Below are 16,361 nucleotides of genomic sequence, written 5' to 3' on the forward strand. Positions count from 1 at the left end.
AAATATTCACCCCCTTTATTTAGGCAAGCCTAAATTAGTTCTTAACAAATCTCATAATAAATTAAAATGAACAAAAATATAAACACAACATGTAAAGTGTTGGTCCCGTGTTTCATGAGCTGAAATAAAAGATCCCAGAAATGTTCCATATGCACAAAAAGCTTTTCTCTCAAATGGTGCACAAATTTGTTTACATCCCTATTTCTCATTTGCAAAGATAATCCATCCACCTGACAGGTGTGGTATATCAAGAAGCTGATTAAACAGCATGATCATTACGCAGGTGCTGGGGACAATAAAAGGCCACTCTCAAATGTGCAGTTTTGTCACACAACACAATGCCACAGATGTCTCAAGTTTTGAGGGAGCGTGCAATTGACATGCTGACCGCAGGAATGTCCACCAGAGCTGTTGCCAGAGAATTGAATGTTAATTTCTATACCATAAACTGCCTCCAACGTTGTTTTAGAGAATTTGGAATGCAGTACGTTCAACCGGCCTCACAACCGCAGAACACGTGTAACCATGCCAGCCCAGGACCTCCACATCTGGCTTCTTCTCCTGCGGGATTGTCTGAGACCAGCAACAAGGACAGCTGATGAAACTGTGTGTTTGCACTACCGAAGAGTTTCTGCACAAACTGTCATAAACCGTCTCAGGGAAGCTCATCTGCGTGCTTGTCATCCTCACCAGGGTCTTGACCTGACTGCAGTTCGACGTCATAACCAACTTCAGTGGGGAAATTATTGCCTTCATTGGCCACTGGCACACTGGAGAAGTGTGTTCTTCACTTGGATAATCTCAGTTTCAACTGTACCGGGCAGATGGCAGACAGCGTGTATGGCGTCATGTTTGCTAATGTCAACGTTGTGAACAGAATGCCCCATGGTGGCAGTGGGGTTATGGTATGGGCAGGCAGAAGCTATGGACAACGAACACAATTGCATTTTATTGATTGCAATTTGAATGAACAGAGATACTGTGACGAGATCCTGAGGCCCATTGTCGTGCCATTCATCCGCCGCATCACCTCATGTTTCAGCGTGATAATGCACGGATCGCAAGGATCTGTACACAATTCCTGGAAGCTGAAAATGTCCCAGTTCTTCCATGGTCTGCATACTCACCAGATATGTTTGGGATCCTCTGGATTGATGTGAACAACAGTGTGTTCCAGTTCCCGTCAATATCCAGCAACTTCGCACAGGCTTTGAAGAGGAGTGGGACAACATTCCACAGGCCACAATCAACAGCCTGATCAACTCTATGCAAAGGAGATGTGTTGTGCTGCTTGAGGCAAATGCTGGTCACACCAGATACTGACTGGTTTTTTGATCCATGCCCCTACCTTTTTTTGAAGGTATCTGTGACCAACAGATGCATATCTGTACTCCCAGTCATGTGAAATCCATAGATTAAGGCCTAATTCATTTATTTCAATTGATGGATTTCCTTATGAACTGTAACTCAGTAAAATCTTTGAAATTGTAGCATGTTGTGTTCATATTTTTGTTCAGTGTATATGGACTCACTCTGTGTGAAATAATAGGGGTTGAAATGATTTGTGAATGACTACCCCTTCGTCTGTCCCCCATACATACAACATATGTAAGGTCCCTCAGTCATGTATTGAATTTCAATCACAGATTCAACTAAAAAGACCTTTGAGCTTTTCAAAAGCTTCAAAGAAGGGCAGTGATTGGTAGATGGGTAACAATAACAAATCACACATTGAATATATCTTTAAGTACTCTCAAGTTAATAATTGTGCTGTGGATGAGGTATTCAACCACCCAGATGCATCAAAGATGCAGTCGTCCATCTGAACTGAATGAAAGGAAGGAAACTGCTTTGGGATGTCGCCTTGAAGACATTGGTGATTTTAAAACAGAGTTCAATAGCTGTGATGGGAAAGAACTGAGGATGGATCAACAATATTGTAGTTACTCCACAATCCTGACCTAAATGACAGAGTGAAAAGAAGAATAAAAATACACAGCATATGTATGCAACAAGGCACTAAACTAATACTGCAAAAAACACAGCAAAGGAATACACTTTTTGGCATAAATGCAAAGCCTTATGTTTGAGGCAAATCCAACACAATACATCTTTTTTTTCAAGCATGGTGGTGGCTGCATCATGGTATGGGTATGCTTGACATCGGCAAAGAGTGGGGAGTTTTTCAGGATGAAAATAAATGGGATGGAGCTAAGCACAGGCACAATCTTAGAGAAAAACATGGTTCAGTCTGCTTTACACCAGACACTGGGAGAGGAATTCACCTTTCAGCAGGACAATAACCTACAACACAAAGCCAAATCTACACTGGAGTTGCTTACCAAGATGACAGTGAATGTTCCTGAGTGGCAAAGTTATAGTTTTAACTTACAGTTGAAGTCGGAAGTTTACATACACCTTAGCCAAATACATTTAAACTCAGTTTTCCACAATTCCTGACATTTAATCCTAGTACAGATTCTCAGTTTTAGGTCAGTTAGGATCACCACTTTATTTTAAGAATGTGACATTTCAGAATAATAGAAGAGAGAATGATTTATTTCAGCTTTTATTTCTTTCATCACATTCCCAGTGGGTCAGAAGTTTACATACACTCAATTAGTATTTGGTAGCATTTCCTTTAAAATGTTTAACTTGGGTCAAAAGTTTCGGGTAGCTTTCCATAAGCTTCCCACAATAAGTTGGGTGAATTTTGGCCCATTCCTCCTGACAGAGCTGGTGTAACTGAGTCAGGTTTGTAGGCCTCATTTCTCGCACATGCATTTTCAGTTCTGCCCACACATTTTCTATGGGATTGAGGTCAGGGCTTTGTGATGGCCACTCCAATACCTTGACTTTGTTGTCCTTAAGCCATTTTGCCACAACTTTGGAAGTATGCTTGGGGTCATTGTCCTTTTGGAAGACCCATTTGCGACCAAGCTTTAACTTCCTGACTGATGTCTTGAGATGTTGCTTCAATATATTTACCTAATTTTCCAGCCTCATGATGCCATCTATTTTGTGAAGTGCACCAGTTCCTCCTGCAGCAAAGCACCCCACACAACATGATGCTTCCACCCCCGTGCTTCACGGTTGGGATGGTGTTCTTCGGCTTGCAAGCATCCCCCTTTTTCCTCTAAACGTAACGATGGTCATTATGGCCAAAAAGTTATATTTTTGTTTCATCAGACCAGTGGACATGTCTCCAAAAAGTATGATCTTTGTCCCCTTGTGCAGTTGCAAACTGTAGTCTGGCTTTTTAATGGCGGTTTTGAAGCAGTGGCTTCTTCCATGCTAACCTTTCAGGTTAGGTGGATATAGAACTCGTTTTACTGTGGATATAGATACTTTTTTACCTGTTTCCTCCAGCACCTTCACAAGGTCCTTTGCTGTTCTGGGACTGATTTGCACTTTTCGCACCAAAATACGTTCATCTCTAGGAGACAGAACGCGTCTCCTTCCTAAGCGTTATGACGGCTGCGTGGTCCCATGGTGTTTATACTTGCCTACTATTGTTTGTACAAATTAACGTGGTACCTTCAGGCGTTTGGAAATTGCTCCCAAGGATGAACCAGACATGTGGAGATCTACAATTTTTTTCTGAGGTCTTGGCTGATTTCTTTGATTTTCCCATGATGTCAAGCAAAGAAGCACTGAGTTCGAAGGTAGACCTTGAAATACATCCACAGGTACACCTCCAATTGACTCAAATGATGTCAATTAGCCTATCAGAAGCTTCTAAAGCCATGACATCATTTTCTGGAATTTTCCAAGCTGTTTAGAGGCACAGTCAACTTAGTGTATGTAAACTTCTGACCCACTGGAATTGTGATTCAGTGAATTATAAGTGAAATAATCTGTCTGTAAACAATTGTTGGAAATATTACTTGTGTCATGCACAAAGTAGATGTCCTAACCGATTTGCCAAAACTATAGTTTTTTAACAAGAAATTTGTGGAGTGGTCTAAAAACGAGTTTTAATAAACTTCCGACTTCAACTGTAAATCTGCTTGAAAAACTATTACAAGACTTGGAAATTGCTGTCTAGCCATGATCCCCAACACCTTGACAGAGCTTGAAGAATTTTGAAAAGAATCTGCAAATATTGTACAACCCAGGTGTGCAAAGCTTTTATGAAGACTCACAGCTGTAATCCCTGCCAAAGGTGTTTCTAACATGTATGGACTAAGGGTGTGAATATGTATATTTTTTTTCTTCATTAATCACATTTTTTTACAACTTTTTTCTTCTACTTTGACATTATGATATTTTTTGTAGATTGTTGACAAAAAAATTACAATTAAAATTTTTTTAATCCCACTTTGTAACACAATAAAATGTGAAGAAATCCAAGGGGGGAGGAGGGGGGGTTGTGGACTTTCTATAAACACTGTAAATCATTGATCTGGCCCCCGGGTCTGCGTGTCGCTGCGTGAATGCCGCTACTGTCTCTTTAAATTTACCCAGGAGCCCCTTAAGGAGCCCCAGGGGCCCCAAGCTCGGCTCCCTACCCCGAAGACAAGCAGAGCCTTAAAATACATACAGGAGGCCGCTATAGCTTACCATACACAAGAGACACTCACACCCGCAGACTCGAAGAAGGATATGACCGACCAAATGTCGAGCTGATATATGAAAAGTTAACTTGGCTCCAGAGCTGAGCGCGTGGGGGGACGAGGGGCACATTATAAAGACAGCACGGGGGCACCCAAAAAGCGATGGGTCCGAACGTGTTCTAGATAGCTTACAAAACGCGTGCCGAATGATTCTCCAAAAATACCGTGCCTCCCTGGTTTATCAAGGCGAATTGAAGGCAATCGTAAATAGTGTAACGTTGCAGAGTAATGGAAGAGAAAGAGACGGGGGAGAGCGAGCCCGTGGTCCACCCGTGTGCTGAGCAGACAAATTCTCTCTCATTAATAATAAGCGGAGAGGAGGAAGCAACACGAGAGCCGAGTGACTTGGGACACTGTTCAAGAGGTAAATATTGTCATGTTTTTGTTTCGAGATTATGGACACTCGACCCCTCATCCGCCCGCCACCATTAGATACAGTTAATCCGTGTGACGGACAATTCCATCTAGCAGCATGCCCTCTTGTGTCAGTGGCTCCACTATAAACAAAGGCAAAATAGCATGCTGGCTGCTTGCTGTGATGCACAGTCGCCACCCAGCGGAAACCAGCGGCTGGCTAAATCGGCTAAATGGAGTCGCTTCCCCCTCTCTGATGGCTGTGGTGCTGTCCGCAATTTTATCCACAGATTAACGATATTATTATGAATCCCTATTTTTGCCTCATCATATTTCTAGCGGAATGAATATCTGGAATGTCAGGCAGAGTATGTGCCACCAGCCATCTGAGAAATAGGCCTTGAATTGTAGGCTAAAAGCTTTGAAATGTGCAGTTTCATTATATAACCAATACCTACTGTAAGTGCATCTCTTAACACTCTCTCCCTCCTAGAGGAAGACGATCTGACCAATGGCCACGTGGACAATGACGGCGATGAGGAGATGGTTACCCCACTCTGCTCCCCGGGCACCAGCTACTGGAGTGTCACAGAGGGTCCCGACTCCCCCTTTCTCCTGTCCCCCGTCCCGGGCCCCTCGGGGATCAAGGAGAGAGTCCAACGCGCCTCCCGTCCCGGCTTCAGCCGCATCCCGGGCCGGGACCACCGGCGCTACTACCACGAGTACTGGCGCAGCGAGTTCCTGATGGACTTTGACCCCCGTCGTCACGGCATGATCTGCATGGTGTGTGGGAGCTCGCTGGCCACTCTCAAACTCAGCACCATCAAGAGGCATATTCGACAGAAGCACCCAGATTCCCTGCTGTGGAGTGTGTCCGACAAGGAGGTGATTCGCTCGGGCTGGGAGAGCCACCTGAGTCTGGAGGGGGGCCAGAGGTTGTACTGTCCGGCCGGAGGGGTGGGCGCCGTCTCGCAGGGTCAGGAGGAGCAGCTGCTGGACTGCGCACGCCGCTCCACCGGTGGGTTGGGGTTTTCTGGAGACTGGGGGGGGATGGAATGAAATGACATTGGCCTAGTTTTATGATAACATTATTGAGTTTCAGGATTTTGCGCTTGGTGGCAGTATGAGCATGTCTGATAAGAAGTGTGTATGTTGTACAGTCATACCCGTGCTGCTAACATCCACTTTTACAGTAATGTAAGATGGTGATGTCTTTGTGCAGTAGCTTGGTGTAGTAGTAAGGCATTCCCTTGGTGGCCTATTTCGTGATTCACATGAACATACATTTCAATTGCATTTCCCCTCCATCTCTTCCCACAGGAAAACCCGATGGTATGGTGACCCCCAAACTCCAGCCCCGGTCCACCACCCCATCTCCCCCTACACCGGCCCCCCGCCAGCAGCAGGAGGAGCTCCCCGGGCCCTCGGCCCAGACCCTGGAGCGCTACCTGAACGACTCGCTCCACGCCTGGTTCCGACAGGAGTTCCTCATGGAGTACCAGGCGGCGGTGGGCAGGCTGGTGTGCATGGTGTGCGGCCACCCACTGCCCTCGCTCCACCTGGACCACATCAAGAGCCACGTGCTGGACATCCATCCTCAGTCGCTGGTCTACAGTTCGGAGGAGAAGCACTGCATCCTGCAGACCTGGGCTCAGACGCATGGTGAGACAGGGGAGGAGGGCCGTAGTTGAGTATAACAGCACAGGGAAAAAGGCATTCTGTCACTGCGGCTCTAGTTTTGTATATGCAATATGTCTTGTGTCTTGTATAACGCTAGAAAGAGTTAAGTGGAATCTTTTCAGCACCGAATTTAAAAGCTTTTGTTGAAAAAGCGCTTGATATTCTGTTATTCCCTATTGATGTCTTCACTCACTCATATACTCTCTCCCCACCCCCACCACAAGCCCCAATTTCAGAATCTGACCCTCTGAACGACTTCATCAAATCGGAGCCCAACACCAAAGACGAGAGAGAGGCTGGGGTGGACTTCTTCTCTGATGACCTAGAGACCATCCAGATCGGCGAGGACAACAATGAGGAATTGTCCCAGATACATGACATGGTTGGTAGCAGTGATGGAGGTGGTGTTGGAGCTCCAGAGGTGACCGGCCCCATACCCCCTCTCCGCCAGCCCAGGAAGAGGCGTCTCCGCGGGGGCTTCCCCTGGCGCCTGCGCCTGGACTACCTGGTGGCCTATGGGCCTCAGGGTCGTGGCACCTTCTGCATGGTGTGCTCCCAGGCCCTGCCCGTGGCCAAGGTGAGCAGCTTCCGGCACCACATTCAGGAGTGCCACCCTGAGACCACCAGCCTGGCCCGGGAGGAGAGAGAGGCCATGGCCGAGGCCTGGACCAAAGAGGCCCCCACGGAAGACCACCTGGCCGTGCAGATGAAAGAAGGTAAAACTTACAAGTTCCCCAAAAAATTTAAGAAAAAAATTGAAATACTAAGTGATTCACCAAGTGGTTTTTGCCCCCCCCCCCACCCCCACCCCCAACAGAAGTGGACCCCAGTGACATCATCAGAGTCCATGTGGCAGGAGAGATGGGTGAAAAGGCAGCACCCGACAACAACAACAACCACCGGACCTCCAAGATGTCCGCCATCCAGACAGTGAAGAAGGAGGAGGCGGTCGCCACCATACCTGCCACTCTGGGACGCCACGGACACTACCCGGGCAAGGACCAGCGGCGGAACTACCAGGTGCGCTGGCGGATGGAGTTCCTGATGGATTATGACTGCCGGCGACACGGGCTGATCTGTATGGTGTGCGGGGCGACATTAGCCACTCTTAAAGTCAGCACCATCAAGAGACACATCCAGCAGGTCCACCCTCATTCTCTGGAGTACAGCCCTGACGAGAGACAGCAAGCCCTGCTCAGCTACAACCAGACAGCCCTGCACTTCGTCCACTCAGACGACTGTTTCTCCTCCCAGGACCACGGACAATCGGCAGTCGGAGAGACGGCCGCCAGCCTCTTTGTCAGTTAAGACGAGGCACGGTTGTTCTCTGTTCTCCCCGCTCCAACCCCAAGTCTCTCTTTCTCAGGAAGTTAGAAACATGAGGCTTGGTAGAGCCCTGTCGTGAGTGGTGTCTGGCACAGTCGGTGATTGATGTGTCAGGGAGCTTACAATATAGCACTTTCTGTCCCAAAAATGTACTTAAACCTAGCTTTGGGTGTGTAGGTGATTGAATGAGAGGGTGTTTGAGGTTTATTGCTTAAGACAATGAACGCCACTTAAAGATGCGATTATCTTTATTCACTTACGTCAAATACATCAAGTTATTTCAGAAATTCCTTGTTTACAATGAGGTAAATGGACTTCCTCCATACATTTTTCTCATTCTTGAATGAGAAGATCTTACCTTGCATGTCTTTTTCAGTGTCACAGTACTATTGTTGCACCGGCCAGCAACTATTTATGCTTCTCATGAGTCTCCTTAGCAAAAAGTTTCACACACAAAAAAAATATCTATTTTATAGTGTTCAATATTTGAATGTTTTTTTTTTTTACAAGCACTTTTAGACATGTTTTTTACAAAAGGGTTTGTAATTGCGGCCATTTTGTCTACTTCGTTGATCAAATTAAACGATGCCACTTAAATTTCATTTTGCATGGCAATTCTGAAGTCATGCATGATTGTGGAGGGATTGCCTGGAATGGCTTAGGCGTTTTATAAGAGAGCATATTTATACAAGATGTCACATGCAAGATTTCCATTTCAGTAACTCACCTATTACAAGGTTTATGCAACAAAGTGATAAATAAAATTAAACTATTACAACAGCGTCAGGAAATAAATTGCCAAGTTGACCACCTATGAAATGAGCGCCTCGGTTGCCCTTATTTCAGTGATCTTTAAAATATCACTCCACCAGGAAAAGCACAACTCAGGGATTGTCCATTTTCCATCTGTGCTCGCTCTTTCGCTCGTTGGTTATAGAGCATCAAAATTACTACACGAAACATAATACTTTACAACCCATTGACTAATTCATTTGTTCAAAGAACCAGATGGCAGCATTTCTCCAGTTATGTGGAGAGGAGGGACATAAGTGTCCAATACCACTCTCTTTCTCTAACCTAAGCTGGTGTAACAGTGTAGGTTCCGTCCCTCTCTTCGCCCCAACCTGGGCTCGAACCAGGGACCCTTGCACACATCAACAACTGACACCCCACGAAGCATCGTTACCCATCGCGCCACAAAAGCCGCGGCTCTTGCAACGCAAGGGGCAACCCTACTTCAAGTCTCAGAGCGAGTGACGTCACCGATTGAAACGCTATTAGCGCGCACCACCGCTAACTAACTAGCCATTTCACATCGGTTACACTGGCATAATTGGTGACTCGGGCTGGATCTGAAATTGTTACCAGTCAAATCTGTGCTTTCTCCGTCCTTGTTTCATGAATTCCTCTCAAAGCGCATTGCAGGGCCAGAGGGACCTTGAAGCCTCTCCTCTAATGCACTTCAATAGGAATTGAGGAAACAAGGAGAGGAAGCAAGGATTTGACAGCTAGTAATGTTTTCAGACACAGCCCCAGTTTGTGCAGTGGTCTTTTTAGCATGCAGGGAATGGGCAAGGAGTGGTGAAATACTTATTACATCTGGGCTTTGAGCCACGTTGGCCACAGAAAGGTTAAAAGCTTTGAGTGACTCAGCACTTATTATTTAAATATGAATAGAACTTAAATATGGTGAATATGTGATTGAATAAATCAGAATAAACCTTGTTTGTTGCAATGATTTACGTGTATGTTTGTGTCGGTGTGTATAAGGGGCACGTTAAAATTACCCTTTGGTGGTACTTAGTTGGCTTGGGTGAGGACACAAGCAATGATCTTCAGTTTTATTTAGGGACTGAGTCCCTCATCTTTCCTCAATTTCATGTTTCAAGTATCCGCTCTGCATTTCGTCTGTACATGGTGAAAGGTTGAGACATGCATTCTGTCATAAATGATACTTGTAATAAAAAAAGTGTCCGAATAATATTGTCTGACTGGTTCTCTGGGAAATTATGGCAAAAATTGACTCGGTCATTTGCAGACAGAAGGCACTAACTCATAAAGCAATACATTTGCTGATTGGGTTTACCATGTCTGTGTTATCTCAACATGCAGACCTGGTCTAAAATGAGTAGCTGCAGTATTATCTTCTTATCAAAACCACTCATATCACCATCCCATCCCTCTGTCCAGACGGGAGCGCGAATGCTAGACTCAATCTTGTTTTCAATCTTGACACAAATGTATTTCCCCGTGGTTCAGACATGCTGTAATGTTTAAATGTTATAGAGCAGACCACAGATGGAAAAACAAATCAGCCAAAGCGGTGTCCTTTGACATATGTTTATTAATTCCACTTTAACATCACTACAGGGACCACAGTTATTTTTTTTTCGCACATTTTCTTCATTTCCCCCCCCCCCCAAAGCTCCAAAATGTGATCAAAAGTCATTGCTAACAGACAGAGCTGGAGATGTTAGTTAACACACCTAGTTACCAATATAGTCAAAAGCTAAACAAAGAATGCCAAAGAAGAAGAAATAAACTCCTGCCAACCCCCTCCAAGAAAGGAAAAAAACTGCAGGAAAAATGAGGAAAAAAAATACATGCTTGAAGGAAACCAGTTTAAAATGTAGAATTATATTGTAATTGACAAAGGAAGAATAAAGACACTAAAGTAAGAGGTCTGTATTAATCGATTGAAAACATAGGTAGCATTGCCTTCAATGAAAAGGTTGAGGGGGAGCGCCCATGAAAAGCCTGACTGTCTGGAACACCTTCTAACCATGAGGTCATCATGGCAACTGAATGTATAATTAGTCCAGCATCACAAGGACACATTGGTTTGCAGACATTGGATACGTTCGACTGTGGGTGAGCGGGTATGTGTGCGCATGTGAAAAACAAACATCCAGAACAAACATATCCAATGGCTTGACTCGATGAATTGAGGGTAGAGTTAGACCTTATGAATGAACCTTTGAATGAACTGCCACAGAGTTGGATACAGAGACACGTATGCACAAGGGAACCAATAAGCATTGTTGCGCCACATCTCTGTGAGGCGGTGTGTACACTGACAACATCAGGGCCACTGCGAAACACTGGTTTTCATGCATGGGGAGGAATGTTCTATCAATGTTGCAGGGTAACATTCAGCAGTTAACATACATTTGAGTAGTAGTAGTAGTAGTAGAAGATGCATTGAGGCAATGCGAAATGGTCATTGTATAATTTATGTTACAACATTGTTTTATCTTTAGTGACCATCCAATGTAGAGGGATTCCTCCCAAAAATTACAACGGAGGTGCCAACTTACTTTGAGCACATTGTCTAGGAGTACTGACGATCAGAATAGGAACAGTCTTAATATTTTTCAAATTCAATTTCTAAAATCCCTTTCGAAGACACTTTGCCATTGCAGAGAAGTAGCCCTAAAATAGATGACTATTGTTTTTATTGAAACCAAAACACAATTTAAGCAATCACAAATAATGATCATCTTATAAACAAAAACAAAAATGGGTTAAGAATATGATACAGCCTACATAAAAAAGTATGCGAATGTTTCCAGCTCATGCAATGATATGCGCTACATGGCATTCAAAGAAAAAAATTAACTAAAACCCATTACAACACCCACCAAATCTTTTCTCGCATCTATCGTTCCGTCATAGTTAATACGTCCAGCTACTGTCAAAAACTGGTCGCTCTTTGAACCCATATCCAAGAGGTCTCACTGGAGAAATCAAGCGGTTATGAAGCTTCATGAAGCAACTATGAAGCTTTATGGAGCCTTTACGAGGCTGAAAAGCAGCAATCCTATAAGCAATAAGAATCATATCAGTAATAGTAATAATATACATTTTACAGGTGACTGTGAAACATTGATGTCGACTTGAACAGCTGCGACAAAAAACAAGTTATGACTGCTGTAAGAGGGAGTTCTCCTTTTATAACAAGCAAGGCTAACTTGTTTCATACAGCAGAGAAAGAGGGAGCCCGTTGTAGTGTATATACAGAAAGATTATACCAAATGCATTCAAATCAAACAGGGTGAACTAGACCAAAAGTATCACAGCTGGTTCAGTGTTCCAATCCTTTTATTTAAACCTGCTCGTGGGATTAAAAAAAAAAGTTCAGTGCATTGCAGAAACGTTATACATACATAAGTGCCTTTAAGGTGAACAAAACACAATAACACCAAAACAGGCCAATCCGTAACAGTGAAATCCCAGTACCACGTTCCAAACACAAACTTGATATCTTTTTTGTTTATCCATACAACTGCCAAAGAGCGAGAGAGCAGGAAAAAGACAAGCCACAATTTACACCCAAAGGTACGTTTTTAAAATCATTTTGCTCTTTTTATGTGTTTTACTTTTCTACTTGTTTTGTTTACTTTCAGCTAAATATATTAGTTAAAAGTACAGACATTTGCTTTTTTAGCGAGACTAACACTCATCCTTACTCGTCAATGATAAACCCTACACACTCCAACTGTACACTACAAAACCAGGTCATAGATTCCGTCTAGTTCACTTGACCCCTGCATCATTTTTAGTGTGCCCAAAGACAGGCGACCTGCCACGGCATTACATCATTTCCTCCCGCTAGACGTGTTTCCTGTCGACACAGTAGGCGCAGTTCTTTTTCTAAATGCTCTTAGTTAAGCTGCGTGGTTTACATTGAATATTGAGTAGCAATACTTTGTTTTCTTCTACCTAGCTGGTTCAGTGCAGATGGTATGATGGTTGGTGGAAGGGAGGGAGGGAGTGGGGTTAGAGGGTGGATAGGGGGAGGAGGACTGAGAAGGGGGGGAGGGCAGGGAGGAGGGGATTTAAGATGGGATAAATGTGATGAGGATGGTGATGAAGATGTCTGCGGGCCGCTCATTCAGCTTTCGTACGCTTGACGGCTCCAGGGAGTTTCTCTTGCAACCTGGAAGAGAAAAGGTAAAGAGAACATGTATACCATCAACATACACATCTCTGATCACCTGGCACCACTGATATCGTATATGAAACTGTTAGTTTAGGTAGATTGTAATCGGAGACATCCTGTTGGCATTTAAACAGTTTTGGTTGGGAACACTTACTTTGCCATTGTGGTGTTGACTTGAGTGCGTGCAATCTCCATGTAGCGATCAATCTGGGTCTGGGGAAGAAAGAGAGGAAGACAAAAGTGAGTTTTACATTAAATTACAGATCATCTGGGTCAAAAACAGACCTCATCCGAATAACATGAAACAATGCCTCATTGTTCACACAAAATGAGTTACGAGATAAAAAACACAAGTAGACAGATGCCACGACCGTTACCGTATTACGGTTGTTATGGTATTAGGGGTTGTTATGGTTACCGCGTGTGTGTTTAGACGAGTAAAACGCTGCCATTAATCTAGGCCTCCGTGAATTCAACAGACCTCTACAGTTCACAGTAAGCATGGAAAAGATATGGAAATATTAAGTAAAGGTGATGACTTTATTCAACTGGACACTTAAAGCCATCTTGTAACTGTGACAGCAAAGTGACTTGTCCCATCAGCCTTGTCCTATGATGACGATAAGTATGCAAAAATAGCCTCCAACGACTCAGAGAGCCCGGTCATCCGGTGAGGTCACACAGAGTGGAGCGGTGGGTGATGACTTGTACGTGCCCGCAAAGTGATGTCATCATCATCATCATCATCACTGTTCACGGGTGATCCAGAACCATATATAGGTCTAAGCTCTCGGTAAATGGTATGATTCACCAGCATGACTCATCGCTACATAGTTCTAAAGCACGTAACGCGATAATAAAAGTTCTCTACTTCTTTGATGTTATAAGAAGACAAAAGGGTCAAGGGTCAGACTCTCACCTTGTTCTTCTCATAGAACGGGGGCACGGCAAATAGGAGGATGTCAGCTGGAGGAGAGAGAAAGAAAAAAAACTTTGAAATAACAAAAATAACAACTAGCAACTGACCTCGACAAAAGGCACAACGCATCACAGGACTATATAAAGTGACCATTTATAGTCCATAACAATAATAATAATAATGAAGTCGCTTTCAGGGAGGTAGACAAAGGACAGTGCAGAACATTTTACTAGTAAGAAATCCCCCCACAAAAAACAACCAATTAGGCTGTAACACCTTGTAAACTGCGATGTCGTGACACGCCATTAAGCAAGTTTAGATCAATATTCCTCACATACAGTGTTCGTCAGAGCAGCAGGCTATTGGGTAGTGCTGGTCTAATGAGCCAATCATCTGAAGGCCACAGTCTGTGCCGCCAGTGACCTCCGACTGTCATCAGTCATGTCAATATAGGAAAAGGTCACTGGTGGACACTGAACAAGTGTGGCACGCTAACAACACGCTAACAAGACCCACACAGTGTTCTAGTCTCAGCAATTGTCTTGAGCTTCTATTCTAAACAATGCCATTTACCAAGCATTATAGCGATGTAATTGCACAGTAAAAATGCTGGGACTGGGTTTTTAGTAATCCAGTGAGATTGTGAACTAACATTTTAAAAAATAAATAAAAAATGTAAAGGAAAATGTTTGATGATAAACATTTTATGAACTTCGACCCCCTTTCAAGTGTGTCCCATTGCCCAGGTTGGTTTAAACATGCATGAAACATTTGAGCATTTGACAGTTACTGTACGTCCACAGGCGCCTGAGCAATAGAGCAACTGCATCCCCACTTTCAAAATAGGCGTGCAAATATTACATGATTAAATCTGTGAAATTATTTTGTGTCTGTATGCACCTATGCAGCAAAATGAAAAAGCACAAGATGTGCGTACCTTGATAAAAACAGCTCTGCTTTGTTTGGTAAGTAATAACGACCAAATAAGCCATTTCTACCCTCGTTGCATCAAATATGTATGCTACTGAGACAAGTTTTAAACATTTTCATGGTGACACCGACTGGCACTTTAAACATCGGCGCCAGAAAAATTCCATGTCAGGTAAGAAGCGGAACAGTCAAGCCACGTGTTTGCTAAGTCCACACTTGTTATTCCTCTTACTTTTCATGATTATTCTGTTTCTTCACGATTTGCTGTCAAATACATTTAGCCGACTCACTGTGGTGTGTTGTTAAATAGGCCACTATTCAACAGAATGACAATTAAACATTTATTAGACATTCATTTATAGCAGCCTAGTCCTGTAACTGCGGAAGACACATTCCAGTTGTACAGCTGACTAGGTATCCCAAAATGTGTGGTTTGAAGAACCAAAACGCAGTTACATCATCTAGGCAATGCTGTTCTTTGTTTCTATTCATCAAATTAGGCCTACAGAATAACAACAACAAAAAAATCTAATTTTATATGAGTAGCTTGAAAAAAAAAAAACATGTTTTTGTATGAAGTAGCTATTATGAAAGAAGAGGTGGGAGACCACTATTCCAACCCAAACTGTTCAAATATGACATATCACCAGAGCTACATTGTTATTGCAGATTCAGGGCTGCAATTTATGGATATATAGATCTATCTATATTACGCACACAAACACACAGTAGATATAATATATATAGATGCCAAAATATTAGCAATATTATTTTTATGTTAACATACGACAAACCAAAACTCCAGTTTGAATATTCAAGATTACAGTTCTTGTTCAATACCATACCAGATAACACTGCAATATTGAGAAAGAAAATGGTTAAAAGATAAATATAAATTCACATGTGTAATTGTACTACATTATTGTGATCACATTATTTGTGTAAAAAAAGAAAATGAGAATTTAACGTGCAATTGAACTATGTTTTTTTTTCTTAACCGACAAGGTAGAAAATTCTAATTGTTATTGTGAAAAACAATATTATTCCTCCCATTTTCAATTTAATTTCCTCATTGTCATGTGCTATCCTAGCCACATTCTTAACAGTTTGGCCTCTCAACTGATCACTGAGGGTGTGATTGTCAGGGGAGGAGCAGGATATTTTTGAGTCACAGAGATGGTAGGGTTTCAGACCTGTCAATCAATCACTGAGCTGCAATCAATCATTCAGCTGCTGATTCAAAACCTTTCCCCTCAGGGCCCTAGCTGCTACTCTGATTGGCTGCAGTGCAGTGCTGAGTGCAGTGCTGATGTAGCCTCTTACCCAGGATGAGGACGGTGATGCCGTTGAAGACGGCTCCTACGTAGGTCAGCAGCCACATCACTACAGCCAGCTGGGAGAAGAAGAAAACAGACCCGGGTCAGAGCCAATGATGCCATATTAAGTCAATGATTAGAACACTGGGTGCCTGGGGCCTATTCAGAGGGGTGAAGCGGTTCAAACGTTGCAGAGTGAAATGTAGAACAGGCACGGTTTTCTATCATCGTGTCATTTCTATGCATTACATTTCTATCTGAAAGTTAGGTACAGCTGC

The 16,361-nt window shown here is 43.4% G+C and overlaps 2 protein-coding genes across 6 annotated transcripts in view; one reads left to right on the forward strand and one right to left on the reverse strand.

Moving 5' to 3' along the window:
• Positions 1 to 4,479: 4,479 nt before the first annotated feature.
• On the forward strand, positions 4,480 to 9,959 carry LOC106577527 (zinc finger translocation-associated protein). The gene is made up of 5 exons (XM_014155626.2): positions 4,480 to 4,980; positions 5,464 to 5,988; positions 6,291 to 6,632; positions 6,875 to 7,366; positions 7,468 to 9,959. The coding sequence occupies exons 1-5, from the start codon at positions 4,845 to 4,847 to the stop codon at positions 7,956 to 7,958; spliced, it is 1,986 nt and encodes a 661-aa protein (XP_014011101.1). The 5' UTR covers positions 4,480 to 4,844; the 3' UTR covers positions 7,959 to 9,959.
• Positions 9,960 to 12,059: 2,100 nt separating this feature from the next.
• The window catches only part of rtn3 (reticulon 3), a 33,097-nt gene continuing 28,795 nt past the window's right edge, over positions 12,060 to 16,361 (reverse strand). For all 5 annotated transcript variants that reach the window (XM_014155628.2, XM_045701315.1, XM_045701317.1 and 2 more), the window contains 4 exons: positions 16,091 to 16,160; positions 13,838 to 13,884; positions 13,073 to 13,131; positions 12,060 to 12,915 (listed from right to left, as the gene is read on the reverse strand). In XM_014155628.2, the coding sequence (XP_014011103.1) occupies positions 12,867 to 12,915; positions 13,073 to 13,131; positions 13,838 to 13,884; positions 16,091 to 16,160 (225 nt within the window). In that variant the 3' untranslated portion in view covers positions 12,060 to 12,866. The remainder of the gene's footprint in view (positions 12,916 to 13,072; positions 13,132 to 13,837; positions 13,885 to 16,090; positions 16,161 to 16,361) is intronic.

Source organism: Salmo salar, chromosome ssa18, assembly GCF_905237065.1.
Source record: "Salmo salar chromosome ssa18, Ssal_v3.1, whole genome shotgun sequence".
Classification (NCBI taxonomy): domain Eukaryota; kingdom Metazoa; phylum Chordata; class Actinopteri; order Salmoniformes; family Salmonidae; genus Salmo; species Salmo salar.